The sequence below is a fragment of the Anomaloglossus baeobatrachus genome, chromosome 10 (genome assembly GCF_048569485.1).
Source record: "Anomaloglossus baeobatrachus isolate aAnoBae1 chromosome 10, aAnoBae1.hap1, whole genome shotgun sequence".
NCBI classification, from domain to species: Eukaryota; Metazoa; Chordata; class Amphibia; order Anura; family Aromobatidae; genus Anomaloglossus; species Anomaloglossus baeobatrachus.
The window spans coordinates 36,550,475-36,578,277 of NC_134362.1; the positions used below are offsets into that span (position 1 = coordinate 36,550,475).

General features: G+C 43.3%; 1 protein-coding gene across 19 annotated transcripts in view; it reads right to left on the minus strand.

Annotated features, from left to right (window-relative positions):
- NRXN2 (neurexin 2) overlaps positions 1 to 27,803 on the minus strand; it is a 955,311-nt gene that overhangs the window by 96,800 nt on the left and 830,708 nt on the right. For all 19 annotated transcript variants that reach the window (XM_075326071.1, XM_075326065.1, XM_075326063.1 and 16 more), the window contains one exon: positions 10,857 to 11,179. In XM_075326071.1, the coding sequence (XP_075182186.1) occupies positions 10,857 to 11,179 (323 nt within the window). The remainder of the gene's footprint in view (positions 1 to 10,856; positions 11,180 to 27,803) is intronic.

Sequence of the window (27,803 nt, forward strand, 5' to 3'; positions counted from 1 at the left end):
AGATTTCTGGGGTCTGCAAGGGGAGTCAGGGAACAAGGTGCAGCTTCACAGCATGCAGCCCAGTAGCTGCAGAAGGGGAGACTTTAGGTTCAATACTGAAAAAACTGGTGACAGGTTCCCTTTAAGAACATGTCATTGTGAGGTATCAGTGTATATACTACATATAAACTCGACTCTCTGGTCATATTTTATTTTTAGTATTAGGTGTGTAAAAATGGCAACTTTTCAATTTAAAATGAGTATTTACTGGAAGCAAAAAGTTTGAAAATTAAAAAAAAAAGAAAAGAAAATATGAAATATAAAGTAATTGAAAACATTTTATTCATTTTTATTATGCAATGATAACTTTCATTTCCTTGCCGGACGGAAATATCCCGGATTGCAGTGGAAATACTGCGGTCTTTGCCTATGATACAGGTATACAGAATACAAGCATGTCCCCTGACTATTATCAGTGCACACAAAAGTCATAACGACACGCAGCTCATGTCATAGATATCATTGGTAAATCATCATCTGTCACCAATTTGTCATCCTTTGTCTCATATGTGCATTGTTCCTTCATATCGCAGGCAGGATGTGTAGGACGCGCAGACGGTGATGTCTGAAGCTGCTGATGACCAGTCTCCCATCGATTACACTGGCTACACTTAGTGCCACTGCTACAGACTAGTGTCCATATTCATTTTTTTTCAGCCCACAAGATCTCTTTCACACATTTATGGAAAACACAAGTTGAAGGTACGTATAACCCTCCATGAGCCGAGATTTGGCATATGTGTGATAGCACACGAAGATCAGGAATGATTTACTCACCAGTCCCGGCGCTGCTGTCCATGGTGCTGATGTCTCCGGCGCTGCTGCTTCCGGGTCCTCAGTGTAGTGAATATTCATGAGGCTAATGAGCGGGCCCTGAAGAAAGTGACAGCAGCGCCGAAGACAGCAGCACTGGAGACAGGTGAGTATAGAAAATCATTTTATTTCAAAGACACGTGTTTTCCCCATACATGTCACACGGATCACATCACTGTGTTGTCCGTGTGACATCAGTGCTGCCGGAGAAAATGAACTTGTCTCTGTGTGGAATACATGGACACATGAATGCTCCATACGGGGCCATGATCCTTGTGATGTGTGCACAGACCCATTGATTTTAAAGGGAACCTGTCACCACTTTTTTGGCGTATAAGCTGCAGCCACCACCCCCGGGCTCTCATATACAGCATTCTAACATGCTGTATATAAGAGCCCAGGCCACTGTGAGACATAAAAAACACTTTATAATACTTACCTAACGGTCGCTCGGTTGGCCATATGAGCGTCTCCATTGTCCGGTGCCGGCATCGCTTTTTTCGGCCATCTTCGTCCTCCTTCTGAAGCCTGGGTGCATGACGCGACTATGTCATACACATTCGCCGGTCCTGCGCAGGCGCACTACAATACTTTGATCTGCCCTGCTCTGGACCGGAATGCCAGCGAGTGTGGATGACGTCAGACACGTCATGTACCGCGGCTAGAGAAGAAGGAGAACAAAGATGGCCGAAAGAGGCGGCGCCGGCACCGGACAACGGAGACGCCCATATGGCCCACCGCGCGACCGTTAGGTAAGTATTATAAAGTGTTTTTTATATTATACCCCCGGCCTGGGCTCTTATATACAGCATGTTAGAATGCTGTATATAAGAGCCCGGTGGTGGTGGCCGCAGCTTATAGGCCAAAAAAGTGGTGACAGGTTCCCTTTGAAAGTTGAAAGCAATAAAAAAAGCATAAAAAATGCACATTTTTGTGCTGCATCTTTCCTGCCAAGAGATGTAGAAACAGTGCAGAATGTGCGCACATAGACTGCTGCCCGAGGATAGCCCCAAACTTCACAGTACGGCACTGTACACATGGTACTTTTTTTTCCATTTTTTTTTTATGCATTTTTCTTGCAGATTTTAATCAATACTGCAAGGAAAAACGCATCCCAGCAGTTTTTTGAGAATCCTTAAGTGCTGTGTGTTCCCTATCTCAATGTATATAAAATACGCATCAAAAAAAGAGGCAAAAAAACGCACGTTTTTTCAGCAGCGTTTTTCTTGCCAAGAGATGCAGTTTTAGGTGCAGAAAATCTGCAATGTGGGAACATACCCTAAGAGTAAGGTTGAGTGTAAATAAAATGATCCTCATCGCATAACATCGAATCGTTTTCAATCAAATTTATTACAGATTTCTCCCAAAATGGTCAAAATCAGAATTTTCTCTGCCGCCTCTACCGCAACGCCCTCATCATCCGTACCGGTGATCTGTCACTTTACTCCGGTACTGAAACCAAAGATTAAACTCAAAAGGTCACTTGGCTACATGAGGTCACTCGGACACCTGCGATTGACCTCACATGGTTAAATGGAAGGGTAATGCTAGGCATGATTTGTGTCACCCCTCACATGGCCAACTGAGGACAATCGCAGACCACATCACCAGAGGAAAAGAAGACTGAGACCGACGTGGAGCCCTGAGCAACCGGGGAAGAGTAATAACAGGTGACCGAGACTGGCATGGAACCCTGGGCAACCAAGGCAGAGTAATAACAGGTGACCAAGACTGGAGTGGAACCCTGGGCAACCAAGGTATAGTGATAACAGGTGACCAACACCGGTGTGGAACCCTGGGCAACTGAGGTATAGTAATAACAGGTGACCAAGACCGTTGTGGAACCCTGGGCAACTGAGGCATAGTAATAAGAGGTGACCAAGACCCTGGGCAACCAAGGCAGAGTAATAACAGGTGACCGAGACTGGCGTGAAACCCTGGGAAACCTAGACAGAGTAATAACAGGTGACCGAGACCCTGGGCAACTGAAGCAGAGTAATAACAGATGACCAAGACCGGTGTGGAATCCTGGGCAACTGAGGCAGAGTAATAACAGGTGACCGAGACCGGCATGGATCCCTGGACAACTGAGAAAGAAGAACAACAGGTGACCCACATCGGTGTGGAACCCTGGGCAACCGAGGCAGAGTAAGAACAGGTGACTGAGACCGGCGTGGATCCCTGGGCAACCGAGGCAGAGTAATAACAAGTGACCGAGACTGGTGTGGAACCCAAGGCAACTGAGGCATAGTAATAACAGGTGACCGAGACCGGTGTGGAACCCTGGGCAACTGAGGCATAGTAATAACAGGTGACCGAGACCGGTTTGGAACCCTGGGCAACCAAGGCACAGTAATGACAGGTGACTGAGACTGGCGTGGAACCCTGGGCAACCAAGACATAGTAATAACAGGTGACCGAGACCCTGGGCAATCGAGGCAGAGTAATAACAGGTTACCGAGACTGGCGTGAAACCGTGGGTAACTGAGGCAGAGTAATAACAGGTGACCGGGACCCTGGGCAACCGAGGTAGAGTAATAACAGGTGACCAAAACCAGTGTGGAACAGTGGGCAACCGAGGCAGAGTAATAACAGGTGACCGAGATTGGCGTGGAACCCTGGGCAACTGAGGCAGAGTAATAACAGGTGACTGAGACCGGCCTGGGACCCTGGGCAACCGAGGAAGAGTAATGACAGGTGACTGAGACCGGTGTGGAACCCTGGGCAACCGAGGCAGAGTAATAACAGGTGACCGAAACCGGCATGGAACCCTGGGCATCCAAGGCAGAGTAATAACAGGTGACTGAGACCGGCGTGGAACCCTGGGCAACCAAGGCAAAGTAATAACAGGTGACCGAGACCGGCGTGCAACCCTGGGAAACCTAGGCAGAGTTATAACAGGTGAACAAAGAGAACAATAAAGTTATCTTCAATCCATCTGGGGCAATTTTGATTCTAACCAAATTTATTGGGACCGAATTTCGGGAGATTTCCCCATCTCCAGTGCAGGGTTTACTTTTCTGCCATATCATTGCCTTACACTAAAGGGCTTGTGGCAGATTGGATCCTCAGAAATCCAAGTTCTCTCATTTCTCCTTTAGTTAATGTAAACCTGAATTGAGCTATTAGACAGAGAGGAGGAGCGGGGGAATGAGATATTTTCTATAAATATCTCCCGTTATCTAGACTACATCCAACCTGTGTCAAATTACAGTCATACAGATGGGAAAAATTGACTCCTCCAGCAATGGAAATTGTGTGCCGACATCATGTGCTGACAGGAAACACTGTGACAGCTACTTTTATTCTATTATATTAACAAAAGAAACTCTGTTCCCCCATCCACATCTCCTGCAAGCCCATAAATGTAATGACAGTTCTACAACCACAAGAGGGAGCTAAAGAGCTACCTGTAGAGCTGAATGGTAACGCAGTATGCGGCGAGCTCACTAGCCCCCTCTAGTGGTGGCAGAATATTACTGATTATTTTATATTTATGCAGCAAATTTAGTGCTCATTATCTGTAAAACTGACCTACGAAAGCTATAAAGAAATAGTAAGAAGCACAGATTTTTGACCTAACAGTACCGTGCTGGCAAAAATACAATATTAAACAGTGAGGATGTAAAAAATGACGATGGTGTATGCTATTTCTTTAATTCTATGCCAGTCAAAACTGAAAATGTAAGATAAAATGGACACTAGGAGGACACAGACCTGGAAACAAAGTGTTTTACATCATTTCCCTGTTTAACTTACTGTAGGATGTGATATATAGTTTTTAATGAAGACTGTTTGCAAAGTTTTATTTTCAGTTAAATGCATATATTTGGGGCTAAAAATCATTTTTGCAATCAGATGTCGTTAAAAATGTAACACCGTTTGCCTTCTATACCCATTTTGTTGTATTATCAACTGCTGGCTGCAGAATGAGTTAACAAAGAATCAGTCAGTGAGCTCATTTTGATTAGTTGATTAGAGAGTTTGGATCTCTTATCTTCTTTTTTCTGAGCTCCTTTTAGCTTATTTATGAACACAGCAATGTTAACCTAAACCTTTAGGTGGTTATAAATAAACTTAAAGGAGCTCAGGAGGAAGATAAAAGTTATAAACTTTACTGTCAGAATGAGCTCACTGGTGGATTTTCAGTTAACTCATTCTACAGTGAGCAACAGATAATGTAATAGAGAGGTAATAGAAGGCAGATGTCGTTACATATGTCGCACCTTTTGCCTTCTATACCCATTGTGTTGCATTATCAACTGTTGGCTGCAAAGTGAGTTAACAGAAAATCAGTCAGTGAGCTGATTTTGACTAGACAGTTTAGATCTATCTTCTTTCTTTTGAGCTCCTTTTAGCTTATTTATAAACACATCAAAGTTCACCTAAACGTTTAGGTGGTCATAAAAAGGCTAGAAGGAGCTAAGGAGGAAGATAAAAGTTACAAACTTTACTGTCAGAATGAGCTCACTGATGGTTTTTCAGTTAACTCATTCTAAAGTGAGCAACAGATAATGTAATACAGAGGTAATAAAAGGCAATCAGATGTCGTTACATATGTCACACCTTTTGCCTTCTATACCCATTGTGTTGCATTATCAATTGATGGCTGCAGAATGAGTTAACAGAGAATCAGTCAGTGAGCTCATTTTGATTAGAGAGTTTAGATCTCATCTTTCTTCTGAGCTCTTTTTAGCTTATTTATGGACGTATGGTAGGATGTGATATATAGTTTTTAATCAAAGCTATTTGCAAAGTTTTATTTTCACTTACAGTAAATGCATATATTTGGAGCTTAAAAAATATATATCAGATGTCGTTAACAATGTCGCACCGTTTGCCTTCTATACCCATTGTGTTGCATTATCAACTGCTGGCTGAAAAATGAGTTAACAGAGAATCAGTCAGTTAGCTAATTTTGACTAGAGAGTTTAGATCTCTTATCTTCTTTTCTCTGGGATCCTTTTAGCTTATTTATGGACGTACTGTAGGATGTGATACATAGTTTTTAATCTAGACTATTTGCAAAGTTTTATTTTCACTTAAATGCATATATTTGGGGCTAAAAATCATTTTTGCAATCAGATGTTGTTAAAAACTTTGCATCGTTTGCCTTCTATACCCATTGTGTTGCATTATCAACTGTTGGCTGCAGAATGAGCTAACAGAGGATCAGTCAGTGAGCTCATTTTGACTACAGAGTTTAGATCTCTTAACTTCTTTGTTCTGAGCTCATTTTAGCTTATTTATGAACACATCAAAGTTCACCTAAACTTTTAGGTGGTCATAAATAGGATAAAAGAAGCTAAGGAGGAAGATTAAAGTTACAAACTTTACTGTCAGAATGAGCTCACTGATGGATTTTCAGTTAACTCATTCTACAGCGAGCAACAGATAATGTAATAGAGAGGTAAAAGAAGGCAATTAGATGTCGATACATGTGTCGCACCTTTTGCCTTTTATACCCACTGTGTTGCATTATCAACTGATGGCTGCAAAATGAGTTAACAAAGAATCAGTTAGTGAGCTCATTTTGACTAGAGAGTTTGGATCTCTTATCTTCTTACTTCTGAGCTCATTTTAGCTTATATATGAACACATCAAAGTTCACCTAAACTTTTAGGTGGTCATAAATGGGCTAAAAGGAGGAAGATAAAAGTTTTAAACTTTACTGTCAGAATGAGCTCACTGATGGATTTTCAGTTAACTCATTCTACAGTAAGCAACAGATAATGTAATATAGAGGTCATAGAAGGCAATGAGATGTTAAAAATGTTGCCCCGTTCGCCTTCTATATCCATTGTGTTGCATTATGAGTTGCTGGCTGCAGAATGAGTTAACAGAGAATCAGTCAGTGAGCTCATTTTGACTAGAGAGTTTAGATCTCTTATCTTCTTACTTCTGAGCTCATTTTAGCTTATTTATGAACACAACAAAGTTTACCTGAACTTTTAGGTGGTTATAAATAGGCTTAAAGGAGCTCAGGAGGAAGAGAAAAGTTACAAACTTTACTGTCAGAATGAGCTCACTGATGGTTTTTCAGTTAACTCATTCTACAGTGAGCAACAGATAATGTAATACAGAGGTAATAGAAGGCACACGGTGCAACATATTTAATAAGACCTAGTTGCAAAAATTACACTGGAATGTATCAAAACATGTTGCCCGTTTTTCTCCTTTAACGCTCATCGTTATATCCACGATTACAGCAAAGGCGCAAAACAGTTTGGAAAATTAACGAATATTTAGGGCTCAATTCATAATTGAGGATCATCCACTCAATTTAATTATTTATTTATTTCCAAATGTCTTTTTCTGACAACTCTTTTCTTATAAATAAATGTCCTAAATATGACAGCTCCCATACATAAAACCGCCGCTTTTCCATATGTCTGCTCAATTTCTTTTAATTGATATTGATACAAATTGCATACCATTACCCGGGATAGTAAGCACCATATGGCCTCTCAATGCTTAGTTTGCTTCATAAATGCATTTGGTTAACATATCTTCTGCTTTGCTAAAAATATATATATTTAATTTTTTTTTTTTATGATTTTCAGCAATTTCTATCTTCACAAGGGTTTGACGCTACAATTCTACATTTCAATATCACTTATTTAGCAATACAGATGCATTTTGGAACATGTACCTTAAGTAGGGGTGAGTAATTTGATTTGCACTGGCCTGGTCCAACATCAAGTTCTCAATGGCGGCCGGTCTCCTGTGCTGGACATCCATGGCTTGGCATCTTGGGTGCCCCACAAAGTCATAATGTTGTGGTACTAAGCCTCTTGTGATGTCATGATGTCAAGGGGAATCATGGATGCCGAGAGCAGAAGTGAAGACCTACTGCGATGGATGCTGGAAGCAAAAGTGAAGACCTACTGCGATGGATGCTGGGAGCAATAGTGAAGACCTACTACCATGGATGCTGAGAGCAAAAGTGAAGAGTGAAGACCTACTGCCATAGATGCTGGGATCAGAAATGAAGACCTACTGCCATGGATGCTTGGAGCAGAAGTGAAGACCTACAACTATGGATGCTTGGAGCTGAAGTGAAGACCTACTGCCATGGATGCTGGGAGCAATAGTGAAGAGTGAAGACCTACTGCCATGGATGCTGGCATCAGAAATGAAGACCTACTGCCATGGATGCTTGGAGCAGAAGTGAAGACCTACAACTATGGATGCTTGGAGCTGAAGTGAAGACCTACTGCCATGGAAGCTGGGAGCAATAGTGAAGAGTGAAGACCTACTGCCATGGATGCTGGCATCAGAAATGAAGACCTACTGCCATGGTTGCTTGGAGCACAAGTGAAGACCTACTACTATGGATGCTGGGAGCTGAAGTGAAGACCTACTGTCATGGATGTTGGGAGCAGAAGTGAAGATCTACTGCCATTGATGCTAGGAGCAGAAGTAAAGACCTACTGCCATAGATGCTGAGAGCAGGAGTGAAGACGTACTGCCATGGCTGCTGGGAGCAGAAGTGAAGACCTACTGCCATGGATGCTGGGAGCAGAAGTGAAGACCTACTCCCATGGATGCTAGGAGCAGAAGTAAAGACCTACTACCATGGATGCTGGGAGCAGAAGTGAAGACCTACTGCCATGGATGCTTGGAGCAGAAATGAAGACCTACTGCCATGGATGCTTGGAGCAGAAGTGAAGACCTACTGCCATGGATGCTTGGAGCAGAAGTGAAGACCTACTACTATGGATGCTGGGAGCTGAAGTGAAGACCTACTGTCATGGATGCTGGGAGCAGAAATGAAGACCTACTGCCATGGATGCTTAGAGCAGAAGTGAAGACCTACTGCCATGGATGCTTGGAGCAGAAGTGAAGACCTACTACTATGGATGCCGAGAGCAGACGTGAAGACCTACTGCGATGGATGCTGGAAGCAGAAGTGAAGACCTACTGCGATGGATGCTGGGAGCAATAGTGAAGACCTAGTGTCATGGATTCATGGATGCTGGGAGCAGACGTGAAGACCTACTACCATGGATACTGAGAGCAAAAGTGAAGAGTGAAGACCTACTGCCATGGATGCTGGGATCAGAAATGAAGACCTACTGCCATGGATGCTTGGAGCAGAAGTGAAGACCTACAACTATGGATGCTTGGAGCTGAAGTGAAGACCTACTGCCATGGATGCTGGGAGCAATAGTGAAGAGTGAAGACCTACTGCCATGGATGCTGGCATCAGAAATGAAGACCTACTGCCATGGTTGCTTGGAGCACAAGTGAAGACCTACTACTATGGATGCTGGGAGCTGAAGTGAAGACCTACTGTCATGGATGTTGGGAGCAGAAGTGAAGATCTACTGCCATTGATGCTGGGAGCAGAAGTAAATACCTACTGCCATAGATGCTGAGAGCAGGAGTGAAGACGTACTGCCATGGCTGCTGGGAGCAGAAGTGAAGACCTACTGCCATGGATGCTGGGAGCAGAAGTGAAGACCTACTCCCATGGATGCTAGGAGCAGAAGTAAAGACCTACTACCATGGATGCTGGGAGCAGAAGTGAAGACCTACTGCCATGGATGCTTGGAGCAGAAGTGAAGACCTACTACTATGGATGCTGGGAGCTGAAGTGAAGACCTACTGTCATGGATGCTGGGAGCAAAAATGAAAACCTACTGCCATGGATGCTTGGAGCAGAAGTGAAGACCTACTGCCATGGATGCTGGGAGCAGAAGTGAAGACCAAGTGCCATGGATTCTGGAATCAGAAATTAAGACCTTCTGCCATGGACGTTGGGAGCAGAAGTAAAGACCTACTGCAATGGATGCTAGGAGCAGAATTGAAGACCTACTGCCATGGATGCTGGGAGCAGAAGTGAAGACCTACTATCATGGATTCTGGCGCAGAAGTGAAGACCTACTGCCATGGATGCGGGGAGCAAAAGTGAAGACCTACTGCCATGGATGCTGGGAGCAGAAATGAAAACCTACTGCCATGGATGCTGGGAGCAGAAATGAAGACTACTGCCATGGATGCTGGGAGCAGAAATGAAGACCTACTGCCATGGATGCTGGGAGCAGAAGTGAAGACCTACTGCCATGGATGCTGGGAGCAGAAGTGAAGACCTACTATCATGGATTCTGGGCGCAGAAGTGAAGACCTACTGCCATGGATGTGGGGAGCAAAAGTGAAGACCTACTGCCATGGATGCTGGGAGCAGAAATGAAAACCTACTGCCATGGATGCTGGGAGCAGAAATGAAGACTACTGTCATGGATGCTGAGAGCAGAAGTGAAGACCTACTTCAATGGATTCTGGGAGCAGAAGTGAAGACCTATGTCATGAATGTAGGGAGCAAAAGTGAAGACCTACTGTCATGGACGCTGGGAGCAAATGTGAAGTACTACTGCCATGGATGCTGGGAGCAAGGTTAAGACCTACTAACATGGTTGATGGATGCCGAAGTGAAGACTGACTGCCATGGATGCTGGGAGCAGAAATGAAGACCTACTGCCATGGATCTTGGGAGCAGAAGTGAAGACCTACTGTCATGGATGCTTTGGGCAGAAGTGAACACCTCCTGCCATGGATGCTGGGAGCAGAAGTGAAGACCTAGTGCCATGGATGTTGGGAGCAGAAGTGAAGACCTACTGCCATGGATGCTGGAAGAAGAAGTGAAGACCTAGTGCCATTGATGCTGGGAGCAGAAGTGAAGACCTACTGTCATGGAAGCTGGGAGCAGAAGTGAAGGCTTAGTGCCATTGAGGTCCAGACTACATGCCAGAAAAGGGCAGCACAAATCTAAATGCTCATCACTACCTTAAGGCAATTTTTAAGACACTTTAAAGTAGAAACCCCCCTTTAAGTAATATATACAGTAGACATTGCTATGTACATATCAAAAAGTTCTAAACAGAGCTGGATCACAGTGAACAAAGAAGGAACATGCCAAAGGGCCTCCACCACCAACTAGTAACCTCCACCATCCAGCTCCATGCTAGTCTACATGTCATTGCATGTCATCTTGTGCTTACCTGTGTGATGCTGTCTCTCATAGTTGGGGATCTCCCTTTTCTTGTAGTAGTGGTGGCCATGGTCGTGGTTGTCTCCATTATGGTGGTAGACATGTCAGCCAGTAGTGTGGTGGCTGTAGTCTCTGTGGTCATGACTGATGGAACTTCACCAACAAGCATTAGATTGCCTTCTGTCATGACATTGGGGTCGCTCTCTGCAGCGAGGGACAGCACTTTTAGGCCATTGTAGTACAAGCCCGATATCTGACCCTGGAACGGACGCCCCTGGTCCTTTCCTCCAACCTTGATGACCGCCTGGCTGTTGAAGATGGTGAGCTGCCGACCTGGTTAGTGACAAGAAGAGAGGTTCATCAAGGTCTATTGAAACTGACAAGACATATTTAGAGGCTTTCCTCTATCGTACAGTCAATACACAGCCGATAAATTAATAAATTATATCTCAACGCGTGTTCTGTTTGTGTTTTATTTTTATCCGTTTGGAATGCAAGGTGTATGGTTTGGTAAACAATTATAAACGTAAGTAAAAAATATCCAACGTCCAACATTTGGTGGTTACTAGTGTCATGCTTCAGATTTGATCCAGCAGAGTCCTGTGCTGTGGTCCGTTTCCGTTTCCCTCTCCACTGAGCCACAGTCAAGTTCAATTACTGTCCTGGTTCTGAACACTTTGTCTCTGTTTAAACACTTTTTGTGTTCATTGCCTTTCTTCCATAAGTGTTTCCAAAACTGTAATTCTGTGTGTCGTATCAACTAGCGAGTATAAGTATTTAAAGCCTCATCGGGCTTTCATTTCCCACTGGTGACATTTCTGAGGTGGACCCTGCTTGGAACTACAGCCTATCTGCTTAGTGTTTCTCCTGGCAGATTATTACTTTAAAGGCCGCTTTACACGCTGCGACATCGCTAACGAGATGTCGTTGGGGTCACGGAATTCGTAACGCACATCCAGCCTCGTTAGCGACGTCAGTGCGTGTGACAGCTACGAACGACCGTTAACGATCAAAATTACTCACCTAATCGTTGATCGTTGACGCGTTATTCAAATCCCAATTATCGTTGCTTTTGCAGGACGCAGTTTGTTCGTCGTTCCTGCGGCAGCACACATCGCTACGTGTGACACCGCAGGAACGAGGAACATCACCGTACCTTCCGCCGCCCGCAATGAGGAAGGAAAGAGGTGGGCGGGATGTTACGGCTGCTCATCTCCACCCCTCCACTTCTATTGGGCGGCCACTTAGTGACGCCGCTGTGATGCCGAACGAACTGCCCCCCTTAGAAAGGAGGGGGTTCGCTGGTCACAGCGAGGTCGCTAGGCAGGTAAGTAGTGTGACGGGTGTTAGCGATGTTGTGCACCACGGGCAACGATATGCCCGTGACACACAACTGACGGGAACGGATGCTTTCACCAGCGACATCGCAGCGTGTATAGCACCCTTTAGTTTACCTTATTTTTACTCTGCACCTTCTCCCAGATTGTTTAGGAGGTACGTGGAGCCCTCAGGGGCCACTTAGGAAGAGGAAGTCAGAGTGGTCATCTGAGTCATCCAGTAAGAGTTCTTCTAGTCTGCGCAGGGGCCTTTAGGGACTGAGCAGCTGGGACTTCTAGTCTGTTCAAGAACATGGTCAAGAGTAGTAGTTTGAAGTTGGACCTTATTTTACGATATTAAGCATGTGTGCACATGAGCGCGGATAACAACTATATTAGAAGCTGAACATCTACAAATTAGCTCATATAAGCACAATTTCAGAATAAATATTTCTCAAGGAAAAAAACCCAAATTGTGGGGCATATCAGTAATATTGAGCTGGATGCACCCTGACTGCTGAGCCCGGTCTGAAGGGGTTAATTCCTCCTTCCCATGCCCGAACCGTCCGCCCCCTTGTCCGTGTCCAATCCCAGTGTTTTCTCCTCCTCCAGTTTCCCATATAAAATCCCCCTATTTCCTGGTTTCGGTCTCTCCTCATCCGTGAGACCTGGAAGCTGCTGTCCCACCCTCCCTCCCCGTTGGTTCAATGTTAAACTATTTAAGTCACAGCGGTCAGTTCTGGAATGGTGGTGTCAAGCGAAGGCTGATTGCGCCGGGTGACCGGCCTGGCATTACGCCTCGTCTTGACAGCAGTATAAGTTGGTTTTGATATTTGCACAAATTAATGTAAAAGCTGTGACCGACCTCAACCCAGCAAAAGATGAGAGTTTTATATGTTTGCACTTGATTATCTCTCCAATAAAGTTTACTTGTTTTATTACAAACGTGTGTTTTGTTCGAGCATGGGGGGTTGGTTTGGTTGTGGGGTCTCAGCAGTCTGTCTTAACTGCAAAGTAATTTTAGTGTTAAGATTTTTCTCCTAAAGCCACATTTCTTCAATGGTCAATAATATCTCTTGGTTCTAATTCTAATGATCACTGATTATCCACAGACAATAAATCTATGATCAGCAGCAGAGTATCTCAGGAAAACAGACCAGGGTCAGTAAATATTTCTAAGGCCGGTGTCCCACTTGCAATTACTGCGCGTATATCTTGCGCGAGTTTCACGGTGCATCACCCGGCATGGACTCACACTCTCCTCACAGGAGCGGGTAGGTTGCATGTATCTCTATGCAGCTGAGACACTCCTGTGAGGAGAGTGTGTGTCCGTGACGGGTGATGCACCGTGAAACTCACATGAGATATACACGCGGTAATCGCAAGTGGGACATCGGCCTAACTGGAAACTCCCAGCAAACTCCACAGCTCACAGAAGGGAGCAAATCCACCTGCTGATTAGGTACTTGGCAAGAACACACAAGTTCCCTGTCTGGGTGGCACCACAAGTCACAGATACACTAATATGCTTTGCTAGACTATGACTACATTGCAAGTAAGCCTTGTACATAATAATAATAATAATAATCATAAAAAATTATATTAATAATATATGGTCTCATAAAACAGTGCGTATAACTTGGGCATCTGCTGCACGTCTACCCCCTTCACCACAATGCCCATCCATCTGTGATCTGGAGGGTGATTTACTCGAGGCATAGTGTTGCGACCTCACAAATGGGGTTATCCCTAGTAACCAGCCTGCCTCCGATTACAAAAACGCTTCAGTTCTAAGCTTAAGTTGGCCCAGCACAAAGGGCAAAGGACGGGCGAGGAGGCTTGTCAGTTCCCAAGCTGTGGTTTCCTATTCTTTCACTACACACAAGGATTAAATGACACATTCACCTCTGCTACATCTGTATGGCATCACAATGGGTGCGACAGTGAAACTTCATCCTTCTCCTGCATGCCTGCTGTTATTTCTCCATAGCGTTTACATGTGCTATCATCACCTCCACTAATGGATGTTTGTGAACTAAAATGAATTACCTTTATTCTCTTAATAGCTTGGAAAGAGGTTCTCCAGGACTAGGATATTGATGACTTGTCCTTACGATAGGTCAGTAGGTCACATGGCGCTTTCAACGATCGGGTTTTTATGGACAGAACCAGAACACTACACCTCGGGTACGAGAAGAGCCGAAAATGGCCACCACAGAATATATGAAGTTGAGGTGTTCTGGATCCATAGCCTAGTCCTGGACGACTTCTTTGGCTATCACCGATTTTAGGATAACTTATTCATGGGAATTTGATATGGCCAAGATGAAGAAATTCACAATATAATTTATAATCCTTTGGACAATGGAATACTCAAAACTGGTGCCACCATATTGGTGTTTTCTTGCCAACTATTGGTCACCAACAGAAAAGAGCACCTGTACAAGAACGGTATATGGGCCCGCTTCAGTCCAATAACTAATCAAAAAGCACTACTTAACCTGCTTTGGAAGTACAAATGGGCCCCATTACCCCTTGGGCCCTTGTTGCACCAATTTTATGTCCACCCGTGGTCATGAGATGTGCTCTCCTAGAAGAATTCTTTTAGGGGAGAAAATCTTTAAAAAATCCCACTGTTCTTGAGAACACAGTTCAGTCTAATAACTCACCAAAAGCACTACCTGAACTGGTTTTGAGGTAGAACTGGGGCCCATTATCCCTTGGGCCCCTGTTGCACCAATAATATTTCCACCCCTGGTCTTGAGATGTGCTCTCCTAGAAGAATACTACTAGAAGAATACGTCTCCAAAGCAAGAAACCCATTGCTTTCAGTCTCTTTACTACATAGCTTACTAGTGTCATTCAGAAGATGGCCGGATCGCTGGATTCTGCCAGTAAATACTTTTAGGGGAGAATAGCTTTAAAAAAATCCCTACGGTTCTCGCAAACACAGTTCTAGTTTACTACTTGAAGTCTAGGTCCCTGCCACCTCTGAGGTCTATCAGCAGTGACCGGTCTCCTAGGCAAGAAGCCCATTGCTTACAGTTCTAGTTTACTACTTGATGTCTAGGTCCTTGCCACCTCTGAGGTCTATCAGCAGTGGCCATTCTCCTAGGAAAGAAGCCCATTGCTTACAGTCTCTTTACTATATAGCTTGCTAGCGCATTCAGAAGATGGCCGGATCACTAGATTCTACCAGCAAATAGTTTTAGGGGACAATACCTTTAAAAAAATCCCTACCGTTCTCGCGAACACAGTTCTAGTTTACTACTCGTTGTCTAGGTCCCTACCACCTCTGAGGTCTATCAACAGTGGCCAGTCGTCTAGGCAAGAAACCCATTGCTTACAGTCTTTTTACTACATAGCTTGGTAGCGCATTCAGAAGATGGCCGGATCACTAGATTGTACCAGTGAATACTTTTAGGGCAGAATACCTTTAATAAAATCCTCACCGTTCTCGCGAACGCAGTTCTAGTTTACTACTCATTGTCTAGGTCCCTGCCACCTCTGAGGTCTATCAGTAGTGGCTGGTCTCCTAGGCAAGAAGCCCATTGCTTAAAGTTCTAGTTTACTACTTGAAGTCTAGGTCCCTGCCACCTCTGAGATCTATCAGCAGTGGCCGGTCTCCTAGGCAAGAAGCCCATTGCTTACAGTTCTAGTTTACTACTTGAAGTCTAGGTCCCTGCCACCTCTGAGATCTATCAGCAGTGGCCGGTCTCCTAGGCAAGAAGCCCATTGCTTACAGTCTCTTTACTACATAGCTTGCTAGAACATTCAGAAGATGGCCTGATCACTAAAGTCTATCAGCGAATACTTTTAGGGGAGAACACCTTTAAAAAAATCCCTACCGTTCTCGTGAACACAGTTCTAGTTTACTACTCGTTGGCTAAGATCCTGCCACCTCTGTGGTCTATCAGCAGTGGTGGGTCTCCTAGACAAGAAGCCCATTGCTTACAGTCTCCTTACTATATAGTTTTCTAGTGCATTCAGAAAATGGCCAGATCACTGGATCGCCTGAGCTTCTTTGATGCTGAAGAGTGAAAACTGCTTCTCCTTGCAGCTTTGGAGAGTGCACAGTTCAGGTCACAGGCGCAGCCGCTGGTGCAATCTGTCAATCACTCAAAAGTGCGCGCACCCTGGCAAGCAGCAAGCCGGGAGGCAGTGGAGCGACAAACTACCGAAAATGAAAGATGACACAACCAACCCCGGTAAGAAGCGATATACTGTAAGCCATGAAAAATATGATATTATTATTCCATATTTACTAATACACTTGTCATTTTTAGACTTCCATTGTATTACATGGCATTGTTGATGTGTGATATCATCTATCTGGAACCAGTAATGTCTTTTCGTAAGGTGATCCTAATGTTAATTGGACAACATGAAAAATGGGTCACCGGAACTTGGCACTGCAGCTCATATATCGGAGGAGCACTGATCTGTTTAATTCTCTTAGATGTTTAACTCTTTTAGATGACGCTGCCACTATTACACACACTATTATGTATCAGATATATTTAACTCGGGTCATATTCAGCGCCCCAGCTGTTGCCAGCACCATGGGAGATGTAGTTCATCAGCAGCTGGCAGATTGCTTCACACTGACTTAATGCAGCATTTGATTCAAATGAAATATGTTCTCATTCAAGTGGAATAATAATTCTCTGGACAATAACGAGCAAATATTATCAGGACGTTCTAACTGCTCGGTGAGGACATGGAGCAGAATGCAGAGTCTTTTAATATTTGCTTCAAAAAGATCCTTATTATTTTAATACAAATAGTCACTTGTAAAGCGCCATGGAATAAATGGCGCTATAATAATAATAATAATAATAATAATAATAAAAAAAATAATATTATTAATAATAAATAAATAATAATAATGATAATAATAATATAAATTATTATTTAGAATTCTTGAAATACTTGTTCGTAAACTTTGAAATTACCTGCGACGAAATGGTGCAGAATTATAGATTTTCCGCCACCTGTAATCAATCAGAAATCAGCCGTATATAATCAATCAGGGATGTCAAGTAAAAGAGTATATATATATATATATGTATATATATATATATATATATATATATATAGACAGCATATCAGAAAAGGAAGTAGATCTAACCCTGTGATACAATGTACAGTGTCAGTGTGCAGCTTGTATAACAGTGTAAATTTGGTGCCCTCTAATAACTCAACATAACCATTAATGTCTAAGCAAAAGTGAGTAAACCCTAAGTGAAAATGGGCAAATTGTTCCCAATTAGCCATTTTCCCTCCCCGATGTCATGTGACTCATTAGTGTTACAAAGTCTCAGGTGTGAAGGGGGGGGCAGGTGTTTATTTGGTGTTATCTCTCACACACTCTCTCATACTGGTTACTGGAAGCTCAACATGGTTCCTCAGGACAAATAATTCTCAGAGGAACTGAAAAAAAATAATTGTTGCTCTACATAAAGATGGCCGAAGTTATAAGAAGATTGTCAGCAACCTGACACTGAGCTGCAGCACGTTGGCCAAGACCATATAGAAGTGTAACAAGACAGAATCCACTCAGAACAGGTCTCACCATGGTCGACCACAGAAGCTGAGTGCACGTGAGCAGCATCATATCCAGAGGTTGTCTTTTCAAAATAAACGTATGAGCTCTGCCAGCATTGCTGCAAAAATTACAGGGGTGGGTCCGCCTGTCACTGCTCAGACCATACACCACACATTGCAGAGATTACAGAGGTGGGGGGTCCACCTGTCATCTCTCAGACCAAACACTGCATCACACTGCAGAGGTTACAGGGGTAGGGTGGGGGGGGGTCCACCTGTCAGTGCTCAGGCCATACCCTGCACACTGCAAAAGTTACAGAGGTGGGGGGGTCCACCTGTCAGTGCTCACACCAGACGCCGCACACTGCAAAGGTTACAAGGGTGGGAGTCCGCCTGTCAGTGCTCAGACCATACACCGCACACTGCATCACACTGGTCTAGATGTCTGTCATCCCAGAAGAAAGCCTTTTCTACAGATAATGCACAAGAAAGCCAGCAAAGAGTTTGCTGAAGACAATCAGACTAAGGACATGGATTACTGGAACCATCCTGTGGTCTGATGAAACCAAGATAAATTTATTTGGTTCAGATGGTGTCAGGCATGTGTGGCGGCAACCAGGTGAGGAGGACAAAAACAAGTATGTCCTGCCTACAGTCAGCATGGTAGTGGAGTGTCTTGGTTAGGGGCTGCATGAGTACTGCCAGCTATGGGGGGCTCTAGTTCATTGAGGGAACCACGAATGCCAACATGTGGCACACTGAAGGACAGCATGATCCCCTACCTTTGTATGCCAACATAACAACCCCAAGACCATTGCCTTGCTAAAGATACTGAAGATAAAGGAGCTGGACTGACCAAGCGCTTCCAGACCTAAACCATATTGAGCATCTGTCAGGCCTCCTCAAACAGAAGGTGGAAGAACGCAAGGTCTCTAACATCCACCAGCTCCATAATGTCATCATGGAGGATGGAGGTGAATCCAGCGGCTCCTGTGAAGATCTAGTGAACTCCACACCCAAGAGAGTTAAGGCAGTGCTGACAAGTAATGGTGACCACACAAAATATCCACATATTGAGCACAATTTAGGGGTGTACAAACTTTTGTTTCCAGTGGTCTTGACATTAAGCCTGTGTGTTGAGTTACTTAGAGGATACTAAATTTACACTGATAGATATTGGGTCATTGGTGGTCTGAGAGGTATATCCTTGGAAGGTCATACAAACCTCCATGAGTTATGCAATGGTACCATGACTGATGTTAGTATTGGGATGAAACCCTCCCAGTTTATGCTAGACCTTCAGCTGGTGCAGTCTGGCTAAGGTCTCTCCTGGTGCAGGACTATACCCAACCTCATGTGGACACAGGGCAAAATGCCTAGATGATGACGGTATTGATGCCATTGACTAGTCACATTGTTCCCCAGACCTGAATCCAATTAAGAAGCTCCAAGACATTATGTACAAATAGTGTCGCAGACTGTTCCGAAGCTCAGTGATACTTTAATCCAGGTCTAGGAGGAAATACCCCGGCACACCATCCGCTGTCTCTTCCAGAGCATACCTAGACATTGTCCGGTGTCCAAGTATGCGTCACGTAATACACACTACTGAGCCACATTAGGGGTCGGTGTAATAAAATTCCCACAAACTGGATCTATCTTTGATGTCAACCTCTTACTTTGATTTTTCAGGGTGATTTGGAATCCAACCCTTGATCGAAGATTTTCTTTCCCCATTGACCATTGTTACGTCATTGTATTCTCCACAAATTACACATTTTATGTTAGTAAAGATTTTAAGCTTGAATCTTTCGTTCATTGAGATTTTAAGTTTTGCATAAATCTTTTTTTTGGAGCAGCCTATACATTTCCCTAGATATTGCCATGGCAACCAAACACACAAATATTCCATTGTTCTCATTGTTGGCTTCATTCAAAAAAAGCAGAACATGAATCATAATAATAAAAAAATAATAATTTTTAGTCTAGACAGGCATCATAATAGTCCTTTAACTTTAAGGATTGTAGGTATGAATCATTGAAATGGCTTGCAGTTTTATTGTCGACGGTTTTAGTGGCTTATTTTTTGGGGAGAAAGGAAGTATTTTTATGAATTTAAGGCAAGTTATTTGCTTTTAGTCAACAAGAAATGATGACGTTCTTAGCTCAACATGAAGAAAAATGGATGAGGTTCAGTCTGTGCCAAAAATAACATAATCAGATGTATAATCTTGATACAATGGTTGGAATATTCTCGAATTCCTACGGTCAAAGAAAGGGGCCTTCAAGACAATTTTCAGACGTCTTGACCGTCGTTGAGTAGGTCAGAAATTTGTGTGCTTTTTTATATTTTTCAGTTCTGAGACGGCTTTTGATGCAGTTTTTCAAAAGCTTTTTTATACAAGTTTTTGCAGCCTTTTAACCTCAATGTCAAGTTTACTGAGATGAGAAGTTTGGTTAGACATCACCGTGGCACAGTAATTTGGTTTTACTATTGAATTCTATAAGAAGCATATCCAAAATATTTAAAGTATTTTTCGGTGGGGATTTTGGAGACAGATCCTCTCTAAAATTCTGTGTAAGAATAATTCTGCATAAACAAACCCTTCGATTTTCTGTTACGTATACTCCTTAACATTGTGGCTTTTTCCATAATGTGGCCATTCCAGATCTGTGGTTACATGAAGACTTTCCGTAGCATACCATCTAAATTTTGAAGGGGTCGTCCTATCTCGACCATTTATGGAATATCGTCAGGATATGCAATTTTTTGAGACAAGTTCCAAATCGTCACTGGATAGACCTGGGTTCCAGCGGGGCTTTGCCATAAATGTCCAAAAATGGAATTCCTCTTTAGCTATTGAGTTACAGCTATACTCCCAAAAATAATTTAGACCCTAATTGATCAAAGTGTTTTCACCAAAAATAAAAACACTTGGATATGTTACTCAATTCATGGCTGCACAACAAAAATATTATTACTTTTGCCATGTTCCCTTGCTCCACCGAAGTGCGTAAAGTTGAAGTGTGGTGGGGATGTGATGCCAAGCTCGTCTAATTCATGATGAGTGGCACTGCTTCTTGCTCGTGAGAGTTTACTTAAGTCCCCAACTGGTGTAAGATTTTTACGGAAGAGTATGGAGGGACACGCCATTTGCCAGACTATCCTACTTAATTAAGAGGTGTGCACCTCTTAATTAAATCAGGCACACCTCATTCCAACACATCTGTAACGCTCGCAGCTGGAGATGGTAAGGCGGCAAGCAGAAGTGGACCCGCTGGACCACAGGGGGGACATATGCTTACCCTTTAGTGGGAGGGGATTCATTAAGAGCCCACCGTGAGGCAGACGCCAGGTACCCTTCCCTGGGCAGTGATGGACATAGGTGCAAACCAGCAGAGTCTCTAGTGTAGACAGGGACCACCAGAATGGCTGAGCCAGATAGCACAGCCAGGACGGAGAGCAGGGGTACAGGAATGCACACTGGCTCGGCTATGGACAGTGGACAACGGGACCTGACAACTAGCTAGCTAGGGAACAGAACACTATCAATGTTGCTCAGGCACCTCCCCTAGTGGGAGAATGCCTTAAGTACCCAGTGCCTCTCAGCAGTAGGCTGAGAGGCACTTCCAGGAAATGGTGTGTTGGTCCTTTAAGAAAAGGGCAGCAGTGCGCGTGCACGCCCTAGGAGCACTCCTGGAGGACCTGTGCAGCGTGCACAGGCTCCAGGAGGGGGAAGCAGAGGAGACCCACTTGGAGGACTGCAGGGAAGACACGTAAGGTTGTGTGGGCCAGCCATTGCGGTGAGTTTGCGTCCCTGCAGGGGGAAGAGTGAGCAGTGCAGGGACGCTGGCGCTACAACATCCTTCATTAAGATGGGCGTGAACATTGCTAGTCTTGATGAATTAGGGCATTTGAGTTGTGTGTAAAACAGTGCACGCTCAAGAAATGCAGGTGAAAATTGATAGTAAGAAGGCTGTCAGCCCCAAAATCACTATGCAAACCTAGTGCAAGCATTTGGTGCACCCTTGATTTGACCACACTTCTCAGTGTCCCTTCCCATCCACTTGTCTCCATCTATCGCCATCTTCCTCTGGTTCCTGTAACTCCAGAATGGTCAATCAAGAAAGATGAGGTGCAGAGATGGATGCAAAATCTGTATATGGGAAGGTGCACCAGGCACCTGTGATTGGTTTGAACCATCATTTTGTGATGATCAATGGAGATGAGTATACCCAAGCACTCTGATGCTCACTTGAGTGGTTTGCATATGTAAAGAATCCAAACTGGTTTTTTTTGTCAAGTCTGTGCTCGGTAGGAACACCAAACTTAAATTTTCAGGTTTGGTCATCTCTAATGATCAACTTCCTTTAAAATTAAAAACATTTATTTACTAAGAGCTAAAGGTGAATCGTGGATATAACATATCATCCGGACAACACAAACTTTTTATAATAAGTAAACTGCTGTCACGGATGACCAGGGAAACACCGAGAAATCTATACTGGCCCTAAGGCTGGGGCCTGTGTGCTCAACCTAACACCCGGAGGTAGCCTTGAAGGTAGGGAGGTCCGGGCCTCCAACCTAGACCTTATCTCCTATTCTTGTCCCTGATGATAAGACCCCCCCTCCACAACCCTTCATTTGGGGGGAAGTGGCAACTACAGAAGTCTACAAACCCACCAACGAATAAATACAAAACAGGGTTAACAACGACAACCACTCTTACACACGGCAACCACACACAAAGGAACCACTAAAAGTGCACAAGGGGAAATAACATAAAAGGGGTGAAGATAACAGACTACTGGGTTACATCCATACCGTTCAACCAGCACACCTAGAACTGCTGCAGCCAACACCAATTCTGCAGCCCACAAATCAAGTCTCAAAGAGAGGGTTTCACCAGCTACTTTCTCCTCCTGGCCAAGCCACCAAATGAAGAAAATAACTGGCACCCTCTGGTGGAAGTAGAGGGTACCTATAGAACCTGGGTATGGTCCTAACCGGAAACACCTGACCAGAAGTCAGGAGCTGCTGTAAGGTGAAGTGACGTTAACCCTTTCCTCCCCAAAGGGAAGGGAATCCATTGAATCAGCAGAGTCCCACAAGATAAAGTGAGACTCTGACCCAGAACTTGTCACAAAATTCAACAACAGAGAAAAGACCGTTTTATATTTGCCTATGGAAAGCTACAAACTATGCCCTTACTCTCAGGCATTATTGATTGCTTTTTATGTAGAGGATCTGGCCAGTCCATAAGAATCCATTCTGTCCTATATATAGTAAGGCTTGAGGTCAATTATTGATGCATTTTTAATTTTATGAGCTGCAGAGCTGGCAGCAACGTTAGTTAAGTAGGGAGGTCTTCTCCGCTTCTGCGTCTGTTGTGCCGTGAGCTGCATCAAAAATTCTCTTCACCCTTATGGTTGTCTTTACTTTCGAAAAAAGCAAAAAATCTTGACAGCAGGGAACATATTACAGAGGGAGACGCCATGTGTGTCTTACTCTCGTACAACTGCTCGTAGGTGGCATCACTCCCAGTCACGTACCGGAGCAGACTCGGCAAGAATCTGCTATCTAACCTTCCAAGACTCCACAACCGGATTCATCACATGACTTTAATAGACCTATTTATTAGTGCCATTTAGGGTTTTTTTCACTTTAGGTTTACCAGATTGCCTTCTGTCAAAATGTACATGAACATATGTATACCATGCGAGCCTCTGCCGAGAATGCACAAAAAATGACAGACCTTATAATATTTAATTTCGCTTTTGCTAATGTGCTTGGAATATCAGATATATAAGTGCACAGTTGTCAAAAGAGGCTTTTTCTCTAATTAGGTGGTGATGAATACCGGGTTTGAAAAAAAAATACATTTCGCTTAATGCTGTTAGATAATTTCCACACCATCTGTGTATTAGGGAAAAAAAAGAAGGAAATATTGGGAATAGCAAAGAGAAGAGGTGAGCGAGCCTAAGGTGCGATGTCGGTGGGGTCAAATCGAAAGTGACGCACATCCGGCGTCGCAGTCGATATCGTAGTGTGCAAATCCTTTTTGATACGATTAACGAGCGCAAAAGCGTCGTTATAGTATCATCGGTGTAGGGTCCGACATTTCCATAATGCCGGTGCAGCGACAGTTACGATGTTGTTTCTCATTCCTGCGGCAGCACACATCGCTGTGTATGAAGCCGCAGAAGCGAAGAACATCTCCTACCTGCGTCCCGGCTGCAATGCGGAAGGACGGAGGTGGGCGGGATGTTTACGTCCCGCTCATCTCCGCCCCTCCGCTGCTATTGGCCGCCTGCAGTGTGACGTCGCTATGACGCCGCACGACCCGCCCCCTTAGGAAGGAGGCGGTTCGCCGGCCAGAGCGACGTCGCAGGACAGGTGAGTGCATGTGAAGCTGGCGTAGCGATAATGTTCGCTACGCCAGCTATCACAAGATATCGCTGCTGTGACGGGGGCGGGGACTATCGCGCTCGACATCGTAGCATCGGCTTGCGATGTCGCAGCGTGCAAAGTATCCCTAAGAGTTTCACAACCAACAAGGGTTGGTGTTAGGGCACGACAAACTGGGAAATTGCCTATGGCCCCCGGCGTCTACTGCCGGAGCTACACTGATCAGGAGACTGCTCAAGGACATATGGTGACATCATGATCATGTGACTGGTGATGTCACCATTGGAATGGCTGGAGAGGTGATGGAATGGTGATGGTCCTCTTACCACTATAGAGGACCTGCGGTTCTAATGCAGGTCCACCATGCATATGATTGTGGGGTCTTCTGTTTTCTTTCTCTCTTTTGAGGTTGTCCACTGTCTATAAACAAGTGTCCTGCAGTATCTTTTACTTTTTTAGCTGCATGGACACTACATTATTTGACTAGGGTTTTGACTAGAGTTTTGTGACTGATGGAAAGCAACGGAATTGTAAATGCTGAAAATTCCTGCTAGAGCTTATTGTCGGGCTAGGGCTTATTTTCATGGACATAATATATATAGATAGAGAGACAGACAGGGAAAGAGACAGAGAGACAGACAGGGAAAGAGACAGAGAGGGAAAGGGACAGAGAGAGAAACAGAGAAAGATAAAGAGACAGACAGGGAAATAAACAGACAAAGAGATAGAGATAGAGAGACAGACAGGGAAAGAGACAGACAAAGAGATAGAGACAGAGAGACAGACAGGGAAAGAGATAAAGAGACATACAGGGAAAGAGATAAAGAGACAGACAGCGAAAGAGACAAATAGATAGAGAGAGACAGACAGGGAAAAAGAGAGAGAGACAGACAGGGGAAAAGAAAGAGAGACAGACAGGGAAAAAGATAGAGAGACAGACAGGGAAAGAGACAGAGCGACAGACAGTGAAAGAGAAAAAGAGACAGACAGGGAAAGAGACAGACAAAGAGATAGAGAGACAGACATGAAAGAGATAGATAGACAGCTAAGGAAAGAGAGATATACAGGGAAAGAGATAAAGAGACAGACAGGAAAATAGATAAAGAGAGAGACAGACAAGGAAAGAGATAAAGAGACAGACAGGGAAAAAGACAGACAAAGAGATATAGAGAGAAAGACAGGGAAAGAGATAGAGAGACAGACAGGGAAAGAGATAAAGAGACAGACAGGGAAAGGGAAAAAGAGACAGACAGGGAAAGAAATACAGAGACAGACAAGGAAAGAGATACAGAGACAGACAAGGAAAGGGACAGAGCGACAGACAGGGAAAGAGACAGAGAGACAGACAGGGAAAGAGATAAAGAGACAGACAGGAAAATAGATAAAGAGAGAGACAGACAGGGAAATAGATAAAGAGACAGACAGGAAAAGAGACAGGCAAAGATATAGAAAGATAGACAGACAGGGAAAGAGATAAAGAGCCAGACAGGGAAAAAGACAGACAAAGAGATATAGAGAGAAAGACAGGGAAAGAGATAGAGAGACAGACAGGGAAAGAGATAAAGAGACAGACAGGGAAAGAGATAAAGAGACAGACAGGGAAAAAGACAGACAAAGAGATATAGAGAGAAAGACAGGGAAAGAGATAGAGAGACAGACAGGGAAAGAGATAAAGAGACAGACAGGGAAAGAGATAAAGAGACAGACAGGGAAAGAGATAAAGAGACAGACATGGAAAAAGATAAAGAGACAGACAGGGAAAGGGACAGAGCGACAGACAGAGAAAGAGAAAAAGAGACAGACAGGGAAAGAGACAGAGAGACAGACAGGGAAAGAGATAAAGAGACAGACAGGAAAAGAGACAGACAAAGAGATAGAGAGACAGACAGGGAAAGAGATAGACAGAGAGACAGACAGGAAAGAGATAGATAGACAGATAGGGAAAGAGAGATATACAGGGAAAGAGATAACAAGACAGACAGGGAAAGAGGTAAAGAGACAGACAGGAAAAGAGATAAAGAGAGAGACAGACAGGGAAATAGATAAAGAGACAGACAGGAAAAGAGAGAGACAGACAGGGAAGGAGATAGAAAGACAGATAGGTAAAGAGATAGAGAGGCAGACAGGGAAAGAGACAGACAAAGATATAGAGAGATAGACAGACAGGGAAAAAGACAAACAAAGAGATAGAGAGAGAAAGACAGGGCCAGAGAGAGAGAGACAGACAGACAGACAGGGAAAGAGACAGACAGACAGGGAAAGAGACAGACAAAGAGATAGAGAGAGAGAGAGACAGACAGGGAAAAAGATTGAGGGATAGATAGGGAAAGAGATAGAGAGACAGACAGGGAAAGAGACAGAAAGAGAGAGAGAAAGACAGAGACTGGGAGAGACAGAAAAATATTGGGAGAGAGACAGAGGAACAGTTACTATCCCGGGCAACGCTGGGTACTACAGCCAGTATATACAGACTATATACATATATATATATATATATATATATATATATATATATATATATATATATATATATATATATAAATATATATATATATATATGTGTATATATATATAAAATGCCGCAGTCAAACTCTGTGCAATTGGCCGCATTTCCCAAACTCCACCCACCCATTTCGCATCAATGGGCAATTCTTGTGCACACACAGGCTGCGGAAACTGGCTAATATCCCTGAATATTTTGTTATTCCAGTGTCGGGAAAATCTACATAACTCATCTTTGTTAGTTTTTTAATGTCTTTTCATTCATGACTGTCAAAAAAGGTTTATGATGAATAATGTTTAAAGAAAAATCATATGCAGAGATTGTGCATATTCAGGTCAAGGGCAACTGTAGACCCTTCATGCTGACATAAATACAGCAAGCAGCAAGATTGAGCCTTACTGATCTGTCAAGATTTTTAGAACCAAAAAATAAGCAAACTACAGTTTATTTAATGCAATTTTTGGGCCAAAGCCCAAAAAAATTGAAAATATAAAGGAATTGCATATTACATTTCTGACTTTATTTTAATACAAAAACTGAATAAAGAAAAACGGCAATGACTTTTAAAAAAAAAAAAAAAAAAAAAATATTGTAAGTTACACTTTATTCGTTTGATATAAAAATAGAAGTGAACGTGTCTCAGCTGCAATACCGGACATAACCTACGACTAAGTGGGGTTCTATTTCTTAAAAAAATATACATATATATTTTTTTTCTGATTTTACACAATTGTTTTAGGCATCATGTTCTTTTAAAACTTTACATTTTCTCAGTATGATATTAAAATAAAAGTCAATGGGTTTCAGCTGCAAAACTGGACATAACCTATGACTAAGTGGGGTGCTGTTTCTTAAAAAGATAAATAAATACATATATATATATTTTGTTTCTAATTTTACACAATTGTTTTAGGCATGATGGTTTTTTAAAACTTTACACTTTCTCGGTATGATATAAAAATAGAAGTGAACGAGTCTTAGCTGCAATACCAGACATATCCTATGACTAAAAGGGGTACTATTTCTTAAAAAGAAAATATTTTTTTTTCCTAAATTTTAATAAGAATAGAAGTCAATGGGTCTCAGCTACAATACCAGACATAACCTATGACTATGAGTGGTGCTGTTTCTTGAAAAAAAAAAATATATATATATTTTTTTTTTTATTTTACACAATTGTTT